Source organism: Notamacropus eugenii, chromosome 1, assembly GCF_028372415.1.
Source record: "Notamacropus eugenii isolate mMacEug1 chromosome 1, mMacEug1.pri_v2, whole genome shotgun sequence".
Classification (NCBI taxonomy): Eukaryota; Metazoa; Chordata; class Mammalia; order Diprotodontia; family Macropodidae; genus Notamacropus; species Notamacropus eugenii.
In genome coordinates, this window is record NC_092872.1 from 623,228,276 (window position 1) to 623,245,539 (window position 17,264).

The 17,264-nt window shown below is 42.9% G+C and overlaps 1 protein-coding gene across 2 annotated transcripts; it reads right to left on the reverse strand.

The window, feature by feature from the left end:
- Window positions 1-709: 709 nt before the first annotated feature.
- PLPBP (pyridoxal phosphate binding protein) lies at window positions 710-16,369 on the reverse strand. 2 transcript variants are annotated; one of them, XM_072635204.1, is made up of 8 exons: window positions 16,156-16,369; window positions 11,442-11,549; window positions 11,294-11,329; window positions 10,684-10,759; window positions 5,341-5,475; window positions 3,842-3,984; window positions 3,127-3,225; window positions 710-2,900 (listed from the first exon to the last, which is right to left on the reverse strand). In XM_072635204.1, the coding sequence occupies exons 1-8, from the start codon at window positions 16,315-16,317 to the stop codon at window positions 2,769-2,771; spliced, it is 891 nt and encodes a 296-aa protein (XP_072491305.1). In that variant the 5' UTR covers window positions 16,318-16,369; the 3' UTR covers window positions 710-2,768. The 2 variants fall into 2 exon arrangements, with proteins under 2 accessions (XP_072491305.1, XP_072491307.1); XM_072635206.1 differs by lacking the exon at window positions 16,156-16,369 and adding an exon at window positions 12,385-12,435.
- Window positions 16,370-17,264: the final 895 nt, after the last annotated feature.

Here is a 17,264-nt window from a genome sequence, read left to right on the forward strand (position 1 = left end):
TACTTATTAACTGTGACCATGGACAAGTGGCTCCTGAACCTCAGATATCTCTTCTTTAAGTAAGAATAATAACACTTTACCTACCACACAGACTGCAATGAGCATCAAATTACATAGTATTTGTAAAATACTTTGTAAGCCTTGCTTTGTCATTTCAGAAAATGACCATAGATTTCGAGCTGAGTTTACTTTAATGTGTAGACTTCAAGTTAAAACCTGCAAATCTGGATTAAAAGCATACCTATTAGGAAATGGGGGGGTGGGGCGGGGCTATCCCCCAAGTAGAAGACAAGTGTATTAAGTGTCTGAGGATGAAATGCAAACCACCTGTCTGAATAGAGAACACTCTCTTTTCCCAAAGCTTATTTGTGTAAAACCCAAGAGCAATTTAATAGTTATTTTTCAGTGTATACCTATTTTTTCTTAACTTTCAAAGAGATCTACATCTTGTGAGATACTGTGACCTTCCCCTTCAAATCTATCACCTGGTCACCAACCTTCTGATGATGTACTTCTCTGTACTTAGCCAGGCAGGTCCATGGACAACAGACAGTGTTTCCAGTCTTGTCCAGTTTGGGAGGACCTACTGGATCTCATGTTTCATTGGAATAGCCAAGAACCTACTGTCACGTCCATAATGATAAGGCATGGGAAGACTTTATTTGAATCAATAAGGCACATGTAAAAAATGCTTGGGAAACTGTAAAAGTGATACAAACATAAGGTTTATTAAGGTTTTTCCTTTTTCGGAGGAAATCACTTGAATATTAAGAGGCAAAAAGACATCTTGGGAGGCAAGGTTGGCTAAAAATACAGAATTAAAAGGAACTTTAGCTTAACACACAGAGGAGGGACACATAAGTTTTATCTGAGGAAAGGAGGACAGCAGGAAAGCATGCCAGACCTTTTGATTCTGACATCAGAGAGGACAACCCCTCCCTCGTAAAACAGGGCTGGGCTAGGTGGACGAAGGATATGACCGAAGGACAATTCTCATGCTCTTCAAATCAGTAGCCCTCCGGGTAGGCAGGTGCCCACTTTCACTCACCAAACCTGGGGGATGTTCTAGACTCAGACTTAGGGGCAGAACCTGCTGGCTTCCCAGGCTCATGTTTCCTTTTCCCTCAAGGTATCTCACAGCTATTCTGCTCCTTTTGGCTTATCCCTGGGTCCCAGGGACACTGCTACCGCCTCCCCAAAAGCCTCAAGCAAAGACAAGAGGACTGCAACTTCCAAACAGCCTCTTGGGCTGTTCAGGCCCCTGAACTTTGCAGGGTTAGGAAATGTCGCCATCTAGAGGCGTGTTTCAGGGACTACAGGATGGCATCTGTTTAAAGCATCAGTCATCTCAATAATTTCTGAGTATCTCCTTGTTCTCCTCTGGATCGATAATCCCTTTTTTGTCCACTGCTGAAATTTGGCTGATTTCAAAGGAAGCTCATTTCTAAAATGGAATGAAGCCAGCTAAGCCACTCTCTATCATTTCAAGGCACCTGGTACACGCATTCATTATACCAGAGTATAGAAAAAATAATCTTTTTAATTACTTTGTAATTGGCACAGATGGCATAATTCAAACTCATGTTTTTATTTGACAGACTATGAACCATCACACTGTGGCTTTAAAAGTGCAGAAATAATACTGGCTTAAGAATTTTTTAAAATTACATTCGTATAATATTCTCAAGGTTAACTCATAAAATTAAATCCAGGGACTGAATAAATTAAGGAAAAAGCTAATTTAAAGGAGGAAATTCCCAACACACACACACACTAAAATCTTTTTCCATTGATTTGTAATAGTGCATTTTGGCCATTTTCATGCTCATGAAAGCCTTGTTCTACTTTGCTAGCAAACAGGAAAATTCACAAAACTATTACTTCAAAATATGGTAGAGTGGCTATGAACTTGGCTGCTGGAGTACTCTGTAAGGAGGAATCCTCAAGGTCAGTCCTATTTGAAGCTACTGTCCTGGTCTGGATTTGAAGGGCTCTGTCCACTTTTGGAAAACCACCATTATTCACTATTAAATCTCACTACCAGAAACAAAGAAGCAGACCACAAACTAAAAAATTCATGTTGTCACCTGCCTGGGGGAGGGCTGTCTTCCGTACGAGGGCAGGAGGTGAGATGTAGTTAAGAACAAATCCTTTTTCAGGACCAAAACAACAGAAAGGCCAATCACATACCAATTCTTCAGCGGCAGCCTTTTCGGGTGGGGAGCACAATGTGAGCCATGAAATTGCCTGTTACAGTTATTCTTCAATAAAGAAAACGAACATCATCTTTGGGAATTATCTATGAAGGGGGAGAGAAGATGAGAGGCACTGATCCTATCTCAGGGCAGATATAGTGGCTGCTCTGGAGGGTCTCCATCTCTATTAAAAGTAGATGAAGCCCCAGTGAACAGGGACTTTCACAACAGTAAGTATAGGCTTCGGTGAACACATTTCAACTTGGAAAAGGCATTCATGATTAGTTAGTACTTCTGGATAGGATCAAGGGTTAATTCTGATTTGGTACTTTTCCGGATGAAATGCCATGACAATTCTAAGTCAATGATCTAAATGGGTCTATGGTGTCAAAGATGCCAAGTAAAGATGATTTCCACCAACACAATAATTAGCAGAGCTCTATGGCCCAGGTTTTAACAAAAAGCACTGCTGTGCCACAATATGGAATATGAACATTAAAATTTGGGTTAGTGCATAGTTAAAGTTTTCCACACCCGGGCCTAGTGGAGGCCTGCTGCTGTTCCATTCTTGGTTCAATGCTCTTGGGCCACCTCCACTGTGGCCTTTATGCTTGCTGTGGCCTTGTCGATAGCTGGTTTCTTTGAGTAATCCCGTTCTCCAAAAATAGTACTTCCTATACGGACATTTGTGGACCCCACTTCAATCTGGAAAGAAATGGAAAAAGCTGACACTGAATCCTGAATGACGACAAATGATGCCCAGGGTATACTTTTCAATCTATATCTTATGTACACAAGGAGGCAAAGAATAATTACAGGGTACTATCTTGTTACAACTGGGGCTCCTTAGAGGTTTCTGCCACCTAATCCTGTCCTCTTGCCTTTGGCAATGCCGCCGAGGCAGATACAGGCAGAGCAGACAGAAGCTTACCGCATGCTGGAAATCCATGGACATGCCCATACTCAGTTCCACCTGGTCAATGGGGATGTTGAGCTTTTCACATAGCTCCTTCCGCAAAGACAACAGAGCCTGGTAGAACAGCCAAAAAGTGGGAAGAGTCAGGTGAAAGAAGTCTTCTCTGAAGTCATCTGAAGGGGGCTGCATTTAGACTTCTGTCAAGAGGTTATTTAGCTCCTTTGGTTCAGGAAGACCTCAGTTCTTGGAAGTTCCACTGGAATGTTTTCTGGTAAACTTTGCTTACTTCATGAAAAGTTTTTAACAAAATAGAAACCAAAGGCTCATTCTTCTCAAAATATATATTCCACTCGAATGAAGAAACGCCTATAGGGCATTTCTTTGAGAAGCTACTCCTCCCCTTTTCCCTAGGTGAGGCTGCCATGTGTTTGACTTTAGAGGATGTTTTGACTTGGCACAGATTTGGCTAGCCTTTGAAATCTGTCATTATAGCAAGCTCTTTAGCAACTCCATAGAAGCCTGTAGAATGTCAGAGCCAGAATGGATCCCAGAGATTATCTAATCCCACACCTCTGCCCTACAGATTAAGGAAGCAATATTTAAAGAAAGGAAGAGCCTCCCTCAAGAACACTTGACTGGTGGGTGCCAAAGCCCAGATTACAGCTCAGGGTCCAGTGTGCCATCCCCCAACATCAATGCTTCCAGGGCTGGTGCCTGCCTGCCACTGTACCTGGAAGTCTGGGTTGGGTCCTTGACTGAGGTCATATCCAAAACTTCCAATGGTCATTAGACCCACGAACTCCAGGCCGGGACACTTGGAATTAATGTGTTCCACTGTGGCCACTGCCTCTGAAGGTGGGAGCCCATGTTTACCTTCATGGAAAGAAAGATGCACATCCATGAAGCTCTAAAGTAGTAGGAGATGCCTTCATTTCCAACCTCCACCCCTCCAAAAACACAAACAAAACACATGGTCCTTGGGGAAATGCTCTTCTCTTTAAGTACTCTCAATGAACGCACAGCACAGCCTTTAAACTTACAGGCAAGTGACTGTCTGGAATAGGGCTGTCCTTCTAGGACTGTACGCGATTTCTTGGACAGAACATTTCATGAGTTGAATTTCCTCTCCTACAGTGAAGAAATCCCAAGAAGCCTTTGTTGGGGACATTGGTGAGAGTTACCATGCTGTATCATAAGAGGAGTTACTGAGTTAGATTGCTCTATATCTGTGCTGTGGAGTTTCTGAAAGTTTTATTAATATTACAGTTCCTAGGATCATAGATTTAGAACTGGCAAGGACCTTAGCAATCAGTCAGGCTAACCCCCTCACTTTACACATGAGAAAACTCAGGCCAAGGAGAAAGACAAGGTTACACAAATAGCAAGTAACAGAACCAGTTAATATAAAGAATACTAAGTATGTGTTTATTAATAATAAATTTGTTTCTATGTATTACAAAGTAGCCTTATTTACTGATCTGAGGGGCCATAATCCACAGGTTCCATCACTTACTAAATAGAGTATCTGGTCTCACATGATCTCTGAACACCATCAAATTTCTGCCAATCATTAAGAAATGGTATGACTACAAACTGTATCTGTAGCTAGGTATAGAGTTGTCCATATGGAGTAGGCAGCAGAATTGCAGTTTGTGGATGTGAATAAAGTGGGGAAGAAAAATATCCAAACTTTGTTATCTCCTGTAAGTTAAGGAAACAGAACTACTAGTGAACAGTAGCTTTATGATGGCTGTGAACAAAGAGTTGCTTATAAAATTAGTGTGGAAAATAATCATCATCATCATGTATTCAATCCCAGAACCTTCAACTACAGAACATCAAAGAAACTTGCTGATAAAATCTACATTGATTTTTCTGTATATGTTGAAGTAGTACTGAAGATGAGAATTTATTTAAAAATTTAATTTAATTTAGAAATAAAATTTCCATTCCCCTTCTGGACTGTTGGCTTTGGTGAGGCATTCTCAACAAGCCCAAATCATCCCTATTCCCCCTCAGTTACTCTTTACTGAAAACGTAAGAGCAACCAAGCCTCCTCTGAGTGACAGGAAACGAGAAGTGACCTGGTAACATCAGCTCTCCCAGAAGATGCTGGTGTGTGATAATAACTTATTTACAGCGCATTTTTCTTATAGCCACCCTGTGAAGTAGGTAGTTTAAGTATTCTCAGGGGAGAGAAAAGTCATTAGTTAGATCTTAGTCACTTACTTTCTTCCCCACTGGTGTTAATCTGGACCATGACTTTTAATCTCTCTGGAGAGCCTTTCTTCTGCCAGGAATTATTTACTTTGTCTGCCAGCTTCACAGAGTCCAGAGTTTCCAGCATGTAGAGATTGGGGACAGCTGCAAGGAGGAAGATGTAATGGAGCAGACTTGGCTTTTCACTCAACCTATTCCTATGGGCTGTTTGCCTTTCCTTACTGAGTTCTTAACCACAAGGATGTTAATAATAACAACTGGCATTTAGATTGTTTGCAAAGTATTTTGCAAATACTATCTTGGTCCTCACAACAACCCTATGAGGTAACTGGTATTATTATATCCATTTTATAGATGAGGAAACTGAGACAAATTAAGTGACTGGCCCAGAGGCAGTTGTTCAATAAGCATTCATGAGACCAGTGTGACGAGTGTAGACCAGACCACTGTGGAGCAGCAAGGACAGGACCCAGAACAGGATTCAGGACCCCACCAGCAGCAGTTCCCAGATTCCTCAACCCACAAATACCACAGATAGCTTCAAAGGTCAGTGGGAGGGCTCCGGCAGCTGCCATTTTCGGAGCACTCCACCTAGAGCCTCTGGGAGAATTGAAGGGCTGATCTAATCTCAGCCCTGAGAGACCTCCACCTAAAATCCCTGGGGGAATTGAGCCACTGATCTGATTCTCAGCCCTAAGCTCCACCCGAGGGTTAGGAGGAGCACTGGCAGTGGAGCTGGTGGAGGTTCTGGAGAGGGAATTCAATTGCATATTCTGGGCAGAAAAGTTTTTGGTTGCTCCCAGAACCGTGCACAGGTCAGGAGAGGAGTAAACATTTCTCCCTTGATTGTGCCACCTCGGAGGAACTGAGAATTTACAGTTCCCTAGAATATAACCTCCTCTCGACAAAGGTCTCAAAAGTCAAGTAACTGGCTGGGAAAATGCCCAAAAAAGGGAGAAAAAATAAGACTACAGAAGGTTACTTTCTTGGTGAACAGGTATTTTCTTCCATCCTTTTGGAAGAGGATGAACAAAGCATAACATCAGAGGAAGTCAAGGCTTCTGCGTCCAAAACAAATATGCAATGGTCTCAGGCCATGGAAGAGCTCAAGAAAAATTTTGAAAATCAAGTAAGAGAGGTGGAGGAAAAATTGGAAAGAGAAAAGAGAGCGATGCAAGAAAATCATGAAAAGTGAGTCAACATGTTGAAGAAAATAGCACTTTTAAAAATAGGCTAACTCAATTGGAAAAAGAGGTCCAAAAAGCCAATGAGGAGAAGAATGTTTTAAAAAGCAGAATTAGCCAAATGGAAAAGGAGGTTCAGAAGTTCACTGAAGAAAACAGTTCTTTAAAAATTAGAATGGAACAGACGGAAGCTAATGACTTTAGGAGAAACCAAGAAATTACAAAACAAAACCAAAAGAATGAAAAAATAGAAGACAATGTGAAACACCTCATTGGAAAAACAATTGACTTGGAAAATGAATCCAGGAGAGACAATTTAAAAATTATAAGACTACCTGAAAGTCATGATCAAAAAAAGAGCCTAGACATCATTATCAAGGAAAACTGCCCTGATATTCTAGAACCAGAGGGCAAAATAAATATTGAAAGAATCCACAGATCACCTCCCAAAAGGGATCCAAAAGGGGAAACTCCTAGGAATATTGTAGAGCCAAATTCCAGAGTTCTCAGGTCAAGGAGAAAATATTGCAAGCAGCCAGAAAGAAACAGTTTGAGTATTGTAGAAATACAATCAGGATAACACAGGATCTGGCAGCTTCTACATTAAGGGATCAAAGGGCTTGGAATAGGATATTCCAGAAGTTAAAGGAACTGGGATTAAAACCAAGAATCATCTACTCAGCAAAACTGAGTATACTACTTGAGGGGAAAAAATGGTCATTCAGTGATACAGAGGACTTTCAAATGTTCTTGATGAAAAGACTAGAACTGAACAGAAAATCTGACTTTCAAACACAAAAATCAAGAGAAGCATGAAAAGGTAAAGCAGAAAGAGAAAACATAAAGGACTTTCAAAAGTTGAACTGTTTACATTCCTATATAGAAAGATAATATTTGTAACTCTTGAGACTTTTTTCAGTATTTGGGTAGTTGGAGGGATTACACACACACACACACATGCACATACAGACAGAGAACACAGGGTGAGTTTCATAAGAAGGGATGATACCTAAAAAAAAATAAAATAAAATTGAGGGGTGAGAGAGGAATATATTGGGAGGAGAAAGGGAGAAATGGAATGGGATAAATTATCACACATCAAGGAGGCGAGAAAAAGCTTCTTCAGTGAAGGAGAAAAGGGAGGATGTGAGAGGGAAAAAGGGAAGCTTACTCTCTTTACATTTGGCTTAAGGAGGGAATGACATGCTCACTCAGTTTGGTATGAAAGTACATCTTGCACTACAGAAGGGTAGGGGAGAAGGGGACAAGTGGGGTGAAGGGGATGATAGAAGGGAGGGCACATGGGAGGAGGGAATAATCAGAAGTAAACACTTGGGGAGGGACAAGGTCAAAAGAGACAATAGAATAAATGGGGGGCAAGATAGGATGGAGGGAAATATAGTTAGTCTTATACAACATGACTATTATGGAAGTCTTTTGCAAAACTACACTTATATAGCCTATGCTGAATTGCCTGCCTTCTCAGTGGGGATGCGTGTGGAGGGAGGAAGGGAGAGAACTTGGAATTCAAAGTATTGGGAATAAATGTTGAGAATTGTTTTTGCATACAACTGGGAAATAAGAAATACAGGTAATGGGGTATAGAAACCTATCTTGCCCTTCAAGAAAAGAGATATGAAGGGGATAAGGGATGGGAGGGGTGTGATAGAAGGGAGGGCATATTGAGGGAAGGGGTAATCAGAATGCAAAGCATTATGGGGTAGAGGAGGGAGAGATGGGGAGAAAATTTGGAACTCAAAATTTTGTGGAAATGAATATTGAAAACTAAAAATAAAGGAACATAATTTAAAAAAAAAAAAGCATTCATTAATCACTTACTATGTGCCAGGCACTATGCTAAGCAATAAGGATGCAAAGAAAGGCAAAGACAGTCCCTGTCTCAAGGAGCTCACAATCTAGCTTATACAACTTGTAAGTGCCTGAAGTAGAATTTGAACTTAGGTCTTTCTGATTCTATGTCCAGCATTCTATTTGCTGCTCATTTAGAAACCCAAGAGATATTATCACTGGGTATGAACTAGAATGCATGTTAGAACTGTTCCAGCAGTAAGGATCAATAAGGGAAATACTTAACGTACAGGATTAGACACCAATATGCATCAATATATAAAATTCTCTTTAGTTCAAGTCAACAATCCTTTGTTTAGGTACAAGGTCTTTGTTTCAGGGAATAGCTTGGGATCATTAAAAGTCCTCAAGAGTTTTCCAAAAGGAATCTAGCTCACTCTCTTCCTTCCATCCAATTCTAGGTCATTCACAGTGTCTGTCTAAGAAGAATGAACATGTACTTTAGATCCCCTGTGAAGATTGCATATCCAACAGAATTTCATAATTAAAGCAACAGGTATTCTTGATCTACTTGTTTTTTTCCTATATGACCTTTTTAATATTAATATCCTTGACATTAAAATAAGAAAGTTGCATGGCTAGAAGGTCTAGAATACCACATTAAAATTGCAGGAAATGGAGAGGTACTTGATGGGAATGAGTAGGCTGTAATATCTTAAAAATTTTTTAAATTAATTTTTTACAAGTATGTATAATCTCTCCTTCCAACTATTCTCCACTTTCCCCTTCTCATTGAACAATTTGAAAAATAAAGCCCTTAAAATCAATATGCAAAACTCAGACAAAAAAAAGGAACCACATTAGCCATGTCTCATATGACACCCCTGGCAGGAGATAGATGGCACATTTCATCATTAGGTTTCTAGACTTGAGTTTAGTCACTGAATTGATCAGAATTCTAAAGTCTTTCAATCTAAAGTCTTGCTTTTCTTTACAATGCTGGCTCTGGTTGTATAAATTATTCTTCTAGATATGCTTATTTCACTTTGCATCAGTTTATACAGTTGAACTGATACAAAATTTGGTTCTATATTCAATAGTTTCTCCTGAAACTGTACATTTGGTCATTTCTTATGGCACAATAATATTACAATACATTTATAGACCATGACATATTTTGTTATCCCCCAATAGGTGGGACCACCATTAGTTTCCAGCTTCTGGTTACTACAAAAAGGGCTGCTAAAAATAGTTTTGTACAAATAGGTCCCTTTCCTCTGTTTTTGGGGAACAGGTCTAGGAGTGGTACTGACGGCTCAAAGAGTGTGCACTTTGGTAAACTTTTAGAGGCAATTCTAAATCACTGTAAATGGCAATATCTAACCAACAAATAACTGTGGACATAAAGGTTATCAAGAGGGAGAATGACCAATGAACAGCCCATGTTTCCACTGGCTGTCATGCAATGTCTAGAGAGTGAGAAGGAGGAATCTAGAATATTGGGTAAACTCCCCATGCACAAGAGATGCACAGGCAGAGAAAGACTGGATGACTTTGAATTTGTGGCACTGACGAGTACATCAGGTACTTGATTATGGTGCCAGGCACTCTGACAGATACTGGAGATGTACAATAAAAAATGAAACAGTCCTTATTCTCAAGAAATATATTTACATTCTACTAAGAGAAATATGGTAAGTAAACAAATTTGTATAAGGTAGCCTATTAAATCTGGGCAAAGCATTCTTAAAGAAGAGGAAGCCACTGTTCAGATGGTAGATCAGGGCTAAGATAACATGTCACATTTGGTGAAGAGCTACTCCTCTAGATAGCTGGAATGTGGTATGCCTGAAAGGAAGCACCATGAAATAAGGTTGGAACCAGGAGTCTGTATTTTATTGGAGAGGCGATAGGGAGCTCCTGAAGGTTGTTAAGCAGGAAGTGCTGTGGTCAGGGACGAGAGGGAGGTCAGGGAGGGGCCAGGCACTCCAGGCCTGGGGGACAGTCTATAGATGGAGTGTCCCATGTCAGACACAGCAAGGAGGTCAATGTGGTTGGATCACAGAGGGAGGGAAGGCACAAGGAGCCTGAAAAGGTAGGAAGTGGCCAGCTTGTGAAGGTGATGTATCATTAATCTGTGGTTAGTAAAAATAAATAAGTATATGGACTACAATTTTTAAAATTTAGTTCCACAGGCATCAAATATTCTGTTTATGCACCGATGCTTTACCCTGACAATATTAAGAACTGGAATGTCTTACCTGAAAGAAATCTCACCACAAAGAGGTGAATCAGGTGAGCTTTCACTTGAGGCTTTTTCTCTTACCTTTCATGGAAAAGTGTTAGTTTATTTCCTTACCGATCAATTTGTTGATATTGTGTTTCTGCAGGTGGCCAATGAAATGCCATTTTATCTCAGGACATGAAGACAGAATCTGGATAAAAAAAGGTGGGAGGAAGAGGTGAAGGGGATGCACATCAGGACTGCTAGCAGTCACTTCCTGGCTGTGGATCTCTGCATGTGCTTGGTTCCATCTCCCAAAACACAATAGTCCCAGGTATGCTTAGTAAACCACTGCTCCTATCCTTTCTTAGCTTCCCAACAAACTGGAGAGAGACTCAAGTATGGTTTTAGGACTCTAGCCTTGCCTGTCCACCTGGCTGGTTCTTGCCCCCATCTCTATCTCACCCCTTGGGTGAACAGTTCTACATTCAAGTTTATCAGGCCTTTTAACTTTCAAATAGATCTCAAGCTCACAAGGGAGAAAAATCCAACAAAGATCCAGTTACATTGTACCATTAGATTCAGAAGTGGAAGGGATTTTGTATGAAAGAGATTTTCCTTTAGCTGGAAAAGACATGGGGCCAAACCAGAACGGGTAACTCTCCAATTTTCTCTACCATAAAGAGCCTAGGGAGAAAGGTCAAGATTTAGAATGAATGTAAAGAATCCATAAATATCTACTTACTTTAGTATTTGATGCTTTTTCTAACAGCTCCTGAACCTAAGAAGATTAAAATGAAAATTATGACTCTGAAGTCCAGCAACTGGGCCTCCTCTAAAGTGCAGTCAGATACTTTCCCAGCAGACACGGGGAATTCAGAAAGGCCACTTACGTAGTTCTCTCCAAAGCTTCGCTGTCCATGAGCATATGCCTCAATTACCATGTCAGCAGGTTTGGTCTTACTCACAGCCACTAGCCGGGGCTGAACGGCTGGGAGATCCTGCCAAGGGAAAAGTGCCACACTTGAGTGAAAGGTAGGGATATTCACCTTGAAGTAACTGGCAGTCAGAAAGAATTATCCCAGTAAATCAAATGGAAAAGTATTGTAACAACAGCCCTGACAATCCCAGTTTTAGTTCTCTGGTTCTATAGGGAGTAGTATACCTTTACTTTTAAATACATGAAACTGCAAGTTAATCTGCTGCCCAAAAAGACTTTTCCTCCTCAGCAAAAGCAGGAAGAAATAGTAAAGAGGCAATCCTTTGACCAGAAGGAAACCTATTTACTGGGCCCTGATGCCTCAGAGTTAAGAGGTGCTGCATTGAATGAATTTTCTGTTCCTTTGTGTTCCCTGTAAGCCTGAGTAACTCAGTTTCAGAACAGGGACAAAGGGAGGGAAGGGAATTATCTGGAATTTATGACTCAGAAATGCTTAGAAGGAGAACAAATTTGAGTTCAGTCAAGAGAGATGTGTTTGACTTCTTAGAAGGGGGTCATGATTGCTGCCAGTTTTAAGGCAAATATTCTTCAAAATTAAAAACAAACAAATTTAACATCCATGTGCAACCTGTTTCTACCTCAAAGAAACCAGGTAAGAAAAGGCCTAGTTCTTAGAAATCTAAAGGTTACAGCAGTGATGAGAGGCCAGCCCCATTTTTACTAGGAAAAGAAAAGCCATCTGTTTTCATGCAGTAATGCTTTGACTGGTCCCCTGTAGATTCCTTAATACAAAGTAATCCAGCACTAGTCAATGGACCAGTATCACTGTGGGGACCAATAAAGAAACAGGCACAGACCAGATCTTGAGCTTTTTGGCAGCTGAGTTTGTGACATACATTAATTTCTCTTGACGTGCTCTCTTCCTCATTAAATGTAGTTTTACACAGGAGATCTAGACAAGAACAGAAGAAAAATATGGTGCTTTAGACACCAGGTGATGGGTTCCTCAGAGTGCTCTACCCTCTGAGGTCAACACAATGACAAAAGGAGCTAAGACAAACCTAAATTTTAGAGGTAGAAGGAACTTTAGGGATCAGCTGGTCCAATCCCTTCACTTTAGAAAAGAGGAAACTGAGGCTTGAGGAACTAAGTGACTTGCTCATGGACATACACAGCTAGTTAATGGAAGAGATGGGACTTGACTTACACTTTGGTGCTTCTTCCACCAGATTAACTGCCTCCCAAAGACCCTCTAATCTCCAAACAGTTTTGCAAACTCTAACACAGGTTCACAACAGTCTCCCCTCACCAACACACACATGCACTTTACTTTAGCCTTCTCATCCACAATAGCCAAGTCCCAAGAAAGCTGAGATAACTGGTCCATGAATCAACTGCTAGTAACAAAGTGACAGATGAGACCCAAGAGTCCTGACTCACTACTTAAGATACAATCTAACTCCTTTCCACCATCCCTACTTACAGAATTGAATCTCCTTTCAAATAGTGAAATCAACAGACCAGGGTAGCTAGGAATAGCTATCACCAAATAATCCCATTCACCCTCAGTATTTTAAAGAATCAGAGAATTTTCAGCAGGAAGGCAATTCCTTGAGGGGCTAAGAAGGTTTTGGAAAAGGTAAGGCAATTAGAAGACCTGTCTCCTTCCTGACTGCTACCACCTGGCCCCACCCCAAAATTTGCCCTACTTAGTCTCTCCCATTCTTTCCAATTTACCTAATTCCCAAAACAACCTCTCACAGATAGGGATAGAAGTGGGACGAGGGGAGGGTAAACAGGATGTTCTAAGTGAGTTGTGAAGACCAGAGTTCAAATCTAGCCTCAGTCTCACTAGCTGTATGACCCTGGGCAAGTCATGTAACTTGTGTTTGCCTCATCTGTAAAAAGGGGATAATAGTAACACCTCCTTCTCAGCACCTACTTCCCAGGGTTGTTGTGAGGATCAGATGAGGTAATAATTGTGAAGTACTTAGCATAACACCTGACCCTAGTAAGGGTTACATGTTAATTATCATCATCATCTTCTTCTTCATAACGATTTGCTGCCAGGAAACATTTCACTGAGCAGGTGGGTGATTTCTACATGAAGGATCATTTATAATTGCGGAATGTTAGAGCTAAGGATCATCAGTTCACCCTCACTCTTATCCCCTCCATTTCACAGATGAGGACAAAAATGCCCAGCTTGTACATGGTTACACAGGCCACAATTCCCTATTTTCTAAGACTATCAGTACAACAGAGGGAGCACCTTTGAAGTGTTCCCTGTCTATCTCACTGTAGATGAGAGGCTCCTACCAAAAAGGGCTGTTAACTTTTGGTTTGTGGTCATTTCAAATGGAGGAAAACCAACTGCAAAGAAAAGAACCCTCACATGGCACTTTTTTGGCACTTCTCTTAAGCACCTGTATGAGAGATGCTATAGTATTCTTGCAAAGTCTTAGTGAGGTATGGTGGTGGCCCTGGCTTCTCAAAAGCAACGTGAACAGAATGCAAAGTCTGGCAGATTTTATAAAATGTGTGTGGGCAAACCTTTCCCCAACTCCTACAAAAGACCAGGCTAGCTAAGTTCTGACCAGACCGGCTGCAGGGTAATAAAAGTCTACAGCCAGAGCAATTCCTGAAGTTGCTGTTCAGTTGTTTTTCAGTGGTATCTGACTCTCTGCACAGGGTTTTCTTGGCAAAGATACTGTAGTGCTTTGCTGTTTCCTTCTGCAGCTCTTTTTCTAGATGAGGAAACGGTGCAAACAGGATTAAGTGACTTGCCCAGGGTCACAGAAGTAGTAAGTGTTTGAGGTTAGATGAACTCACAAAGACGAGTCTTCCTGCTTCCAGGCACTGCACTCTATCCACTGTGCTGCCCAATTCTTGGACTGTCTAATGAATGATAAAGGACTAACGATTTGTATCAGTTAAGAAAATACCCGTAAGAAGAAATAGTATCACTTATGCACATGACAAAGTGGATGGAGAGCTGATCCTGAATGAAGGAAGACCTGGATTCAACTCCAACTTCTGTCACATACCAGCTTTATGAGCCTAGACAAGTCACTGAACCTCTAAGTGCTCTAGGAAATTCTCTTAAGGCTATAAATTCAAAAGCAGGTGCAGATCTTTATTGGTAGGGGGAGTTTTCTACACCAATTACATCAGAAATCTGGTCTACACTTCTGCCTGCTGAACCTCCCACATACATCTAGAAGTAACATTTTATTCTCTCCTTCTGTGGGCCCTATTCACATCAGACTCTGCCCTCTGTCCTAGTCTTTCAAAGAATTCAGAACTTCAGTTCCAGAATTCAGATATCTTTTGATCCATAAAATTCTTAGTCCCTAGGCATTCAACTCTTTTTGTGCCTACCCAGGCCTGTTGTATCCCCAGAATGCAAGGTGATAGGAGTAACTTTTCTATATTCTCTTCTTGCCCAAGGGTAAATTCTTATCAAGTGGTTATTAGTAATTTTCTCAGAAGCTCATGAATTAGAAGGGCCCCTGACTGCATCTGGTCCAAGCCCCACCTGAGCAGGAATCTCCTAAGTGATGGAAGAAGTCTAGTATTAGAGAATCCGCTACCTCCGAAGCAGCACATTTCACTTTCAGGGTGAAATGGTTTAGGGTTCACTTAGAGGGTAAATCTAATGGTTAGGAAGTTTTTCCTTCTCCATACCTAAATCTTTCTCATTTCAGGTAAAACAGGTCAGATGATGATGAAGAAGAAAACATTTAAACTGCACTTACTATGTTCTTACTATGCACTTACACTGTTCTAAATGCATTACAGTTATCTGACTTGATGCTCACAACAACCCTGGGAAGTAGGTACTGTTATGATCCTTTTTACAGATGAGAAACTGAGGCAGTCACAGATTAAGTGACAGGGTCACACCTGCTAGAAAGTATGTAGAAGGAGGCTGGATTTGAACTCAGGTCTTCCTGACTCCAGACCCAGCGCTCTGGGCACTAAGCCAGCTCTGCAAATACCAAAGCCCAGCTTCGATGTCTCTCCCCAGAGGAGGGTGGGAGCCTGCTCTTCTCCATCGTAGACGTCCATCCCCTGGTCCTCCAACCTGATGCTCCAGAAGGCTGCCCTCTTCTGGACGAACCCGATAACTTGTCAAGGCCCTTCCTCGATCTGGGCGCTCCAAGCGACCACAGCCCTCCAGGGGCGTCTGACCACGGCGGGGGAGGGGGTGTCTGTCGCCTCCCTAGTAGCAGACAGGAGGGCGGGAAACTGAGGCCCAAGGAATTTGGATGACTCGCCCAAGGTCACGCAAGGGGATCGAAGTCGAGTGCTCTGGCTCCGGCTTCCCTCACAGGGAGTCCTGGGGTGTCTTTTTGGGGGATGGAAGGGCTGTCAGGTCACATGACTGTCTCACGTGGAGCCTGCAGGTCGCTAATCCCGCAGTAGCAGCAGGGGGTCCTTCCCTCCTGAGGGTATTCCCCAAAAACCAGGAGACATCTCGAGGCAAAGGCTTGGGGGGAGGTCCTGGGGGACCCCCGTAGAGATCAGACCCCCGCATTTTACAGACCCTGGGCCTTAGCCCACAGCCCCGCCACCCCCGCCTCCATCTCCCCGCTCCGCCCGTCACCAGGACGCCCCTGAGCCGCAGGGTCACCGAACCCCAGGACCCCCGGCCCCACCCTCACCCGGGGCCGCCGAGCCACTGCCTGCTGCACGCGTTCTTTCACCGCCCGCAACGCCAGCCCGACACCCAGCTCAGCCGACATGCCGACAGCTTTCCATACAACCCCAGCAGCTACAGTACGAGACCCCGCCTCTCCCCCGCAGCGCCGCCCGATCGCCGGCATGGACCTTTTTCCGGTTCCGCCCACTCCTCGCTAGTTAGACCAATTACAGTACGGCCCTGAGCTCTCCCGGCCAATGGCTATGCGGCTCCTTGACGATGATGACGTCACCGCCTCCCTAGAGAGGCCATATTTAGGGGGCACGCCGACGGCACCATTAAGTGGTAAGGTGGGGTGGAGGGGGGCGGTAAAGCCGAGAAAAGGGGCAGTCCTGGATGAGAGAATCGGGACAGAGGGGCATGGAGGCTGTGAGTGCGCAGGACGTGAACAATCCCGTGAGATCTGTCGTGTTTCTCAGTGGTCTGGGGGGCAGAGCGACGTCCTCCAGGATCCCCTGACCTCCCACCCCCGCTCATAAGATGGATGAGCCCGCTCCTGCCTTCGGAACTCAGGTGCTTAGCGTGTCTCAGGGGCTTGACCTAGTCCATTTCAGACGCCCTGCTTCTCGGGAGCCTGGAGCGCTCACGGACTTTACTAATCCTTTACTCGTTCGGTAACTGTCATGTACAAAGCGCTTCGGTAGCGCCACGTTTTACAGAGGAGGAAACAGGCTCAGAGTCCCTCAATGAAGAAGTGTGGAGCTGGAATTCACCCGGCGTCTTCGGACTCCTAAAGCTAGCACTACCTCGCAGGGTGCCCATGGTTACTACGTGCCCCATTTCAGTTCTAGAATTCTTGCTTTTACATCGCAGTCACCACATGGTTTTACGTGTTTGATCTACCACGCCCACCCCCAGCAGTGCCGATCGATCCCTGGTCATTCTGGACAGCTCTCACTCAACGGGAAACAAGGACATCTCAATCTGAGCACGGACAGCGTGCCCAAGTGCAGACGTGTAAGGCATGGTATAGTCCCTCTTCCGGAGGAAGGGTAACCCTAGAAGGTTACCAGAATAAAAACTAAAACCAAAGTGCCACAGAAAAGTCAGTGCCATCAATAAAAGCATACC

Bases quoted from the DNA above. Each gene is read 5' to 3' on its own strand.
- PLPBP (XM_072635204.1), bottom strand. From the start codon at position 16,317: ATGCCGGCGATCGGGCGGCGCTGCGGGGGAGAGGCGGGGTCTCGTACT. The intron at 5,476-10,683 runs GTAAGGAAATAA...TCCTCCTTGCAG, and splicing joins CAATATCAACAAATTGATCG to CTGTCCCCAATCTCTACATG. The intron at 3,226-3,841 runs GTACAGTGGCAG...CTGTTCTACCAG, and splicing joins GACCCAACCCAGACTTCCAG to GCTCTGTTGTCTTTGCGGAA.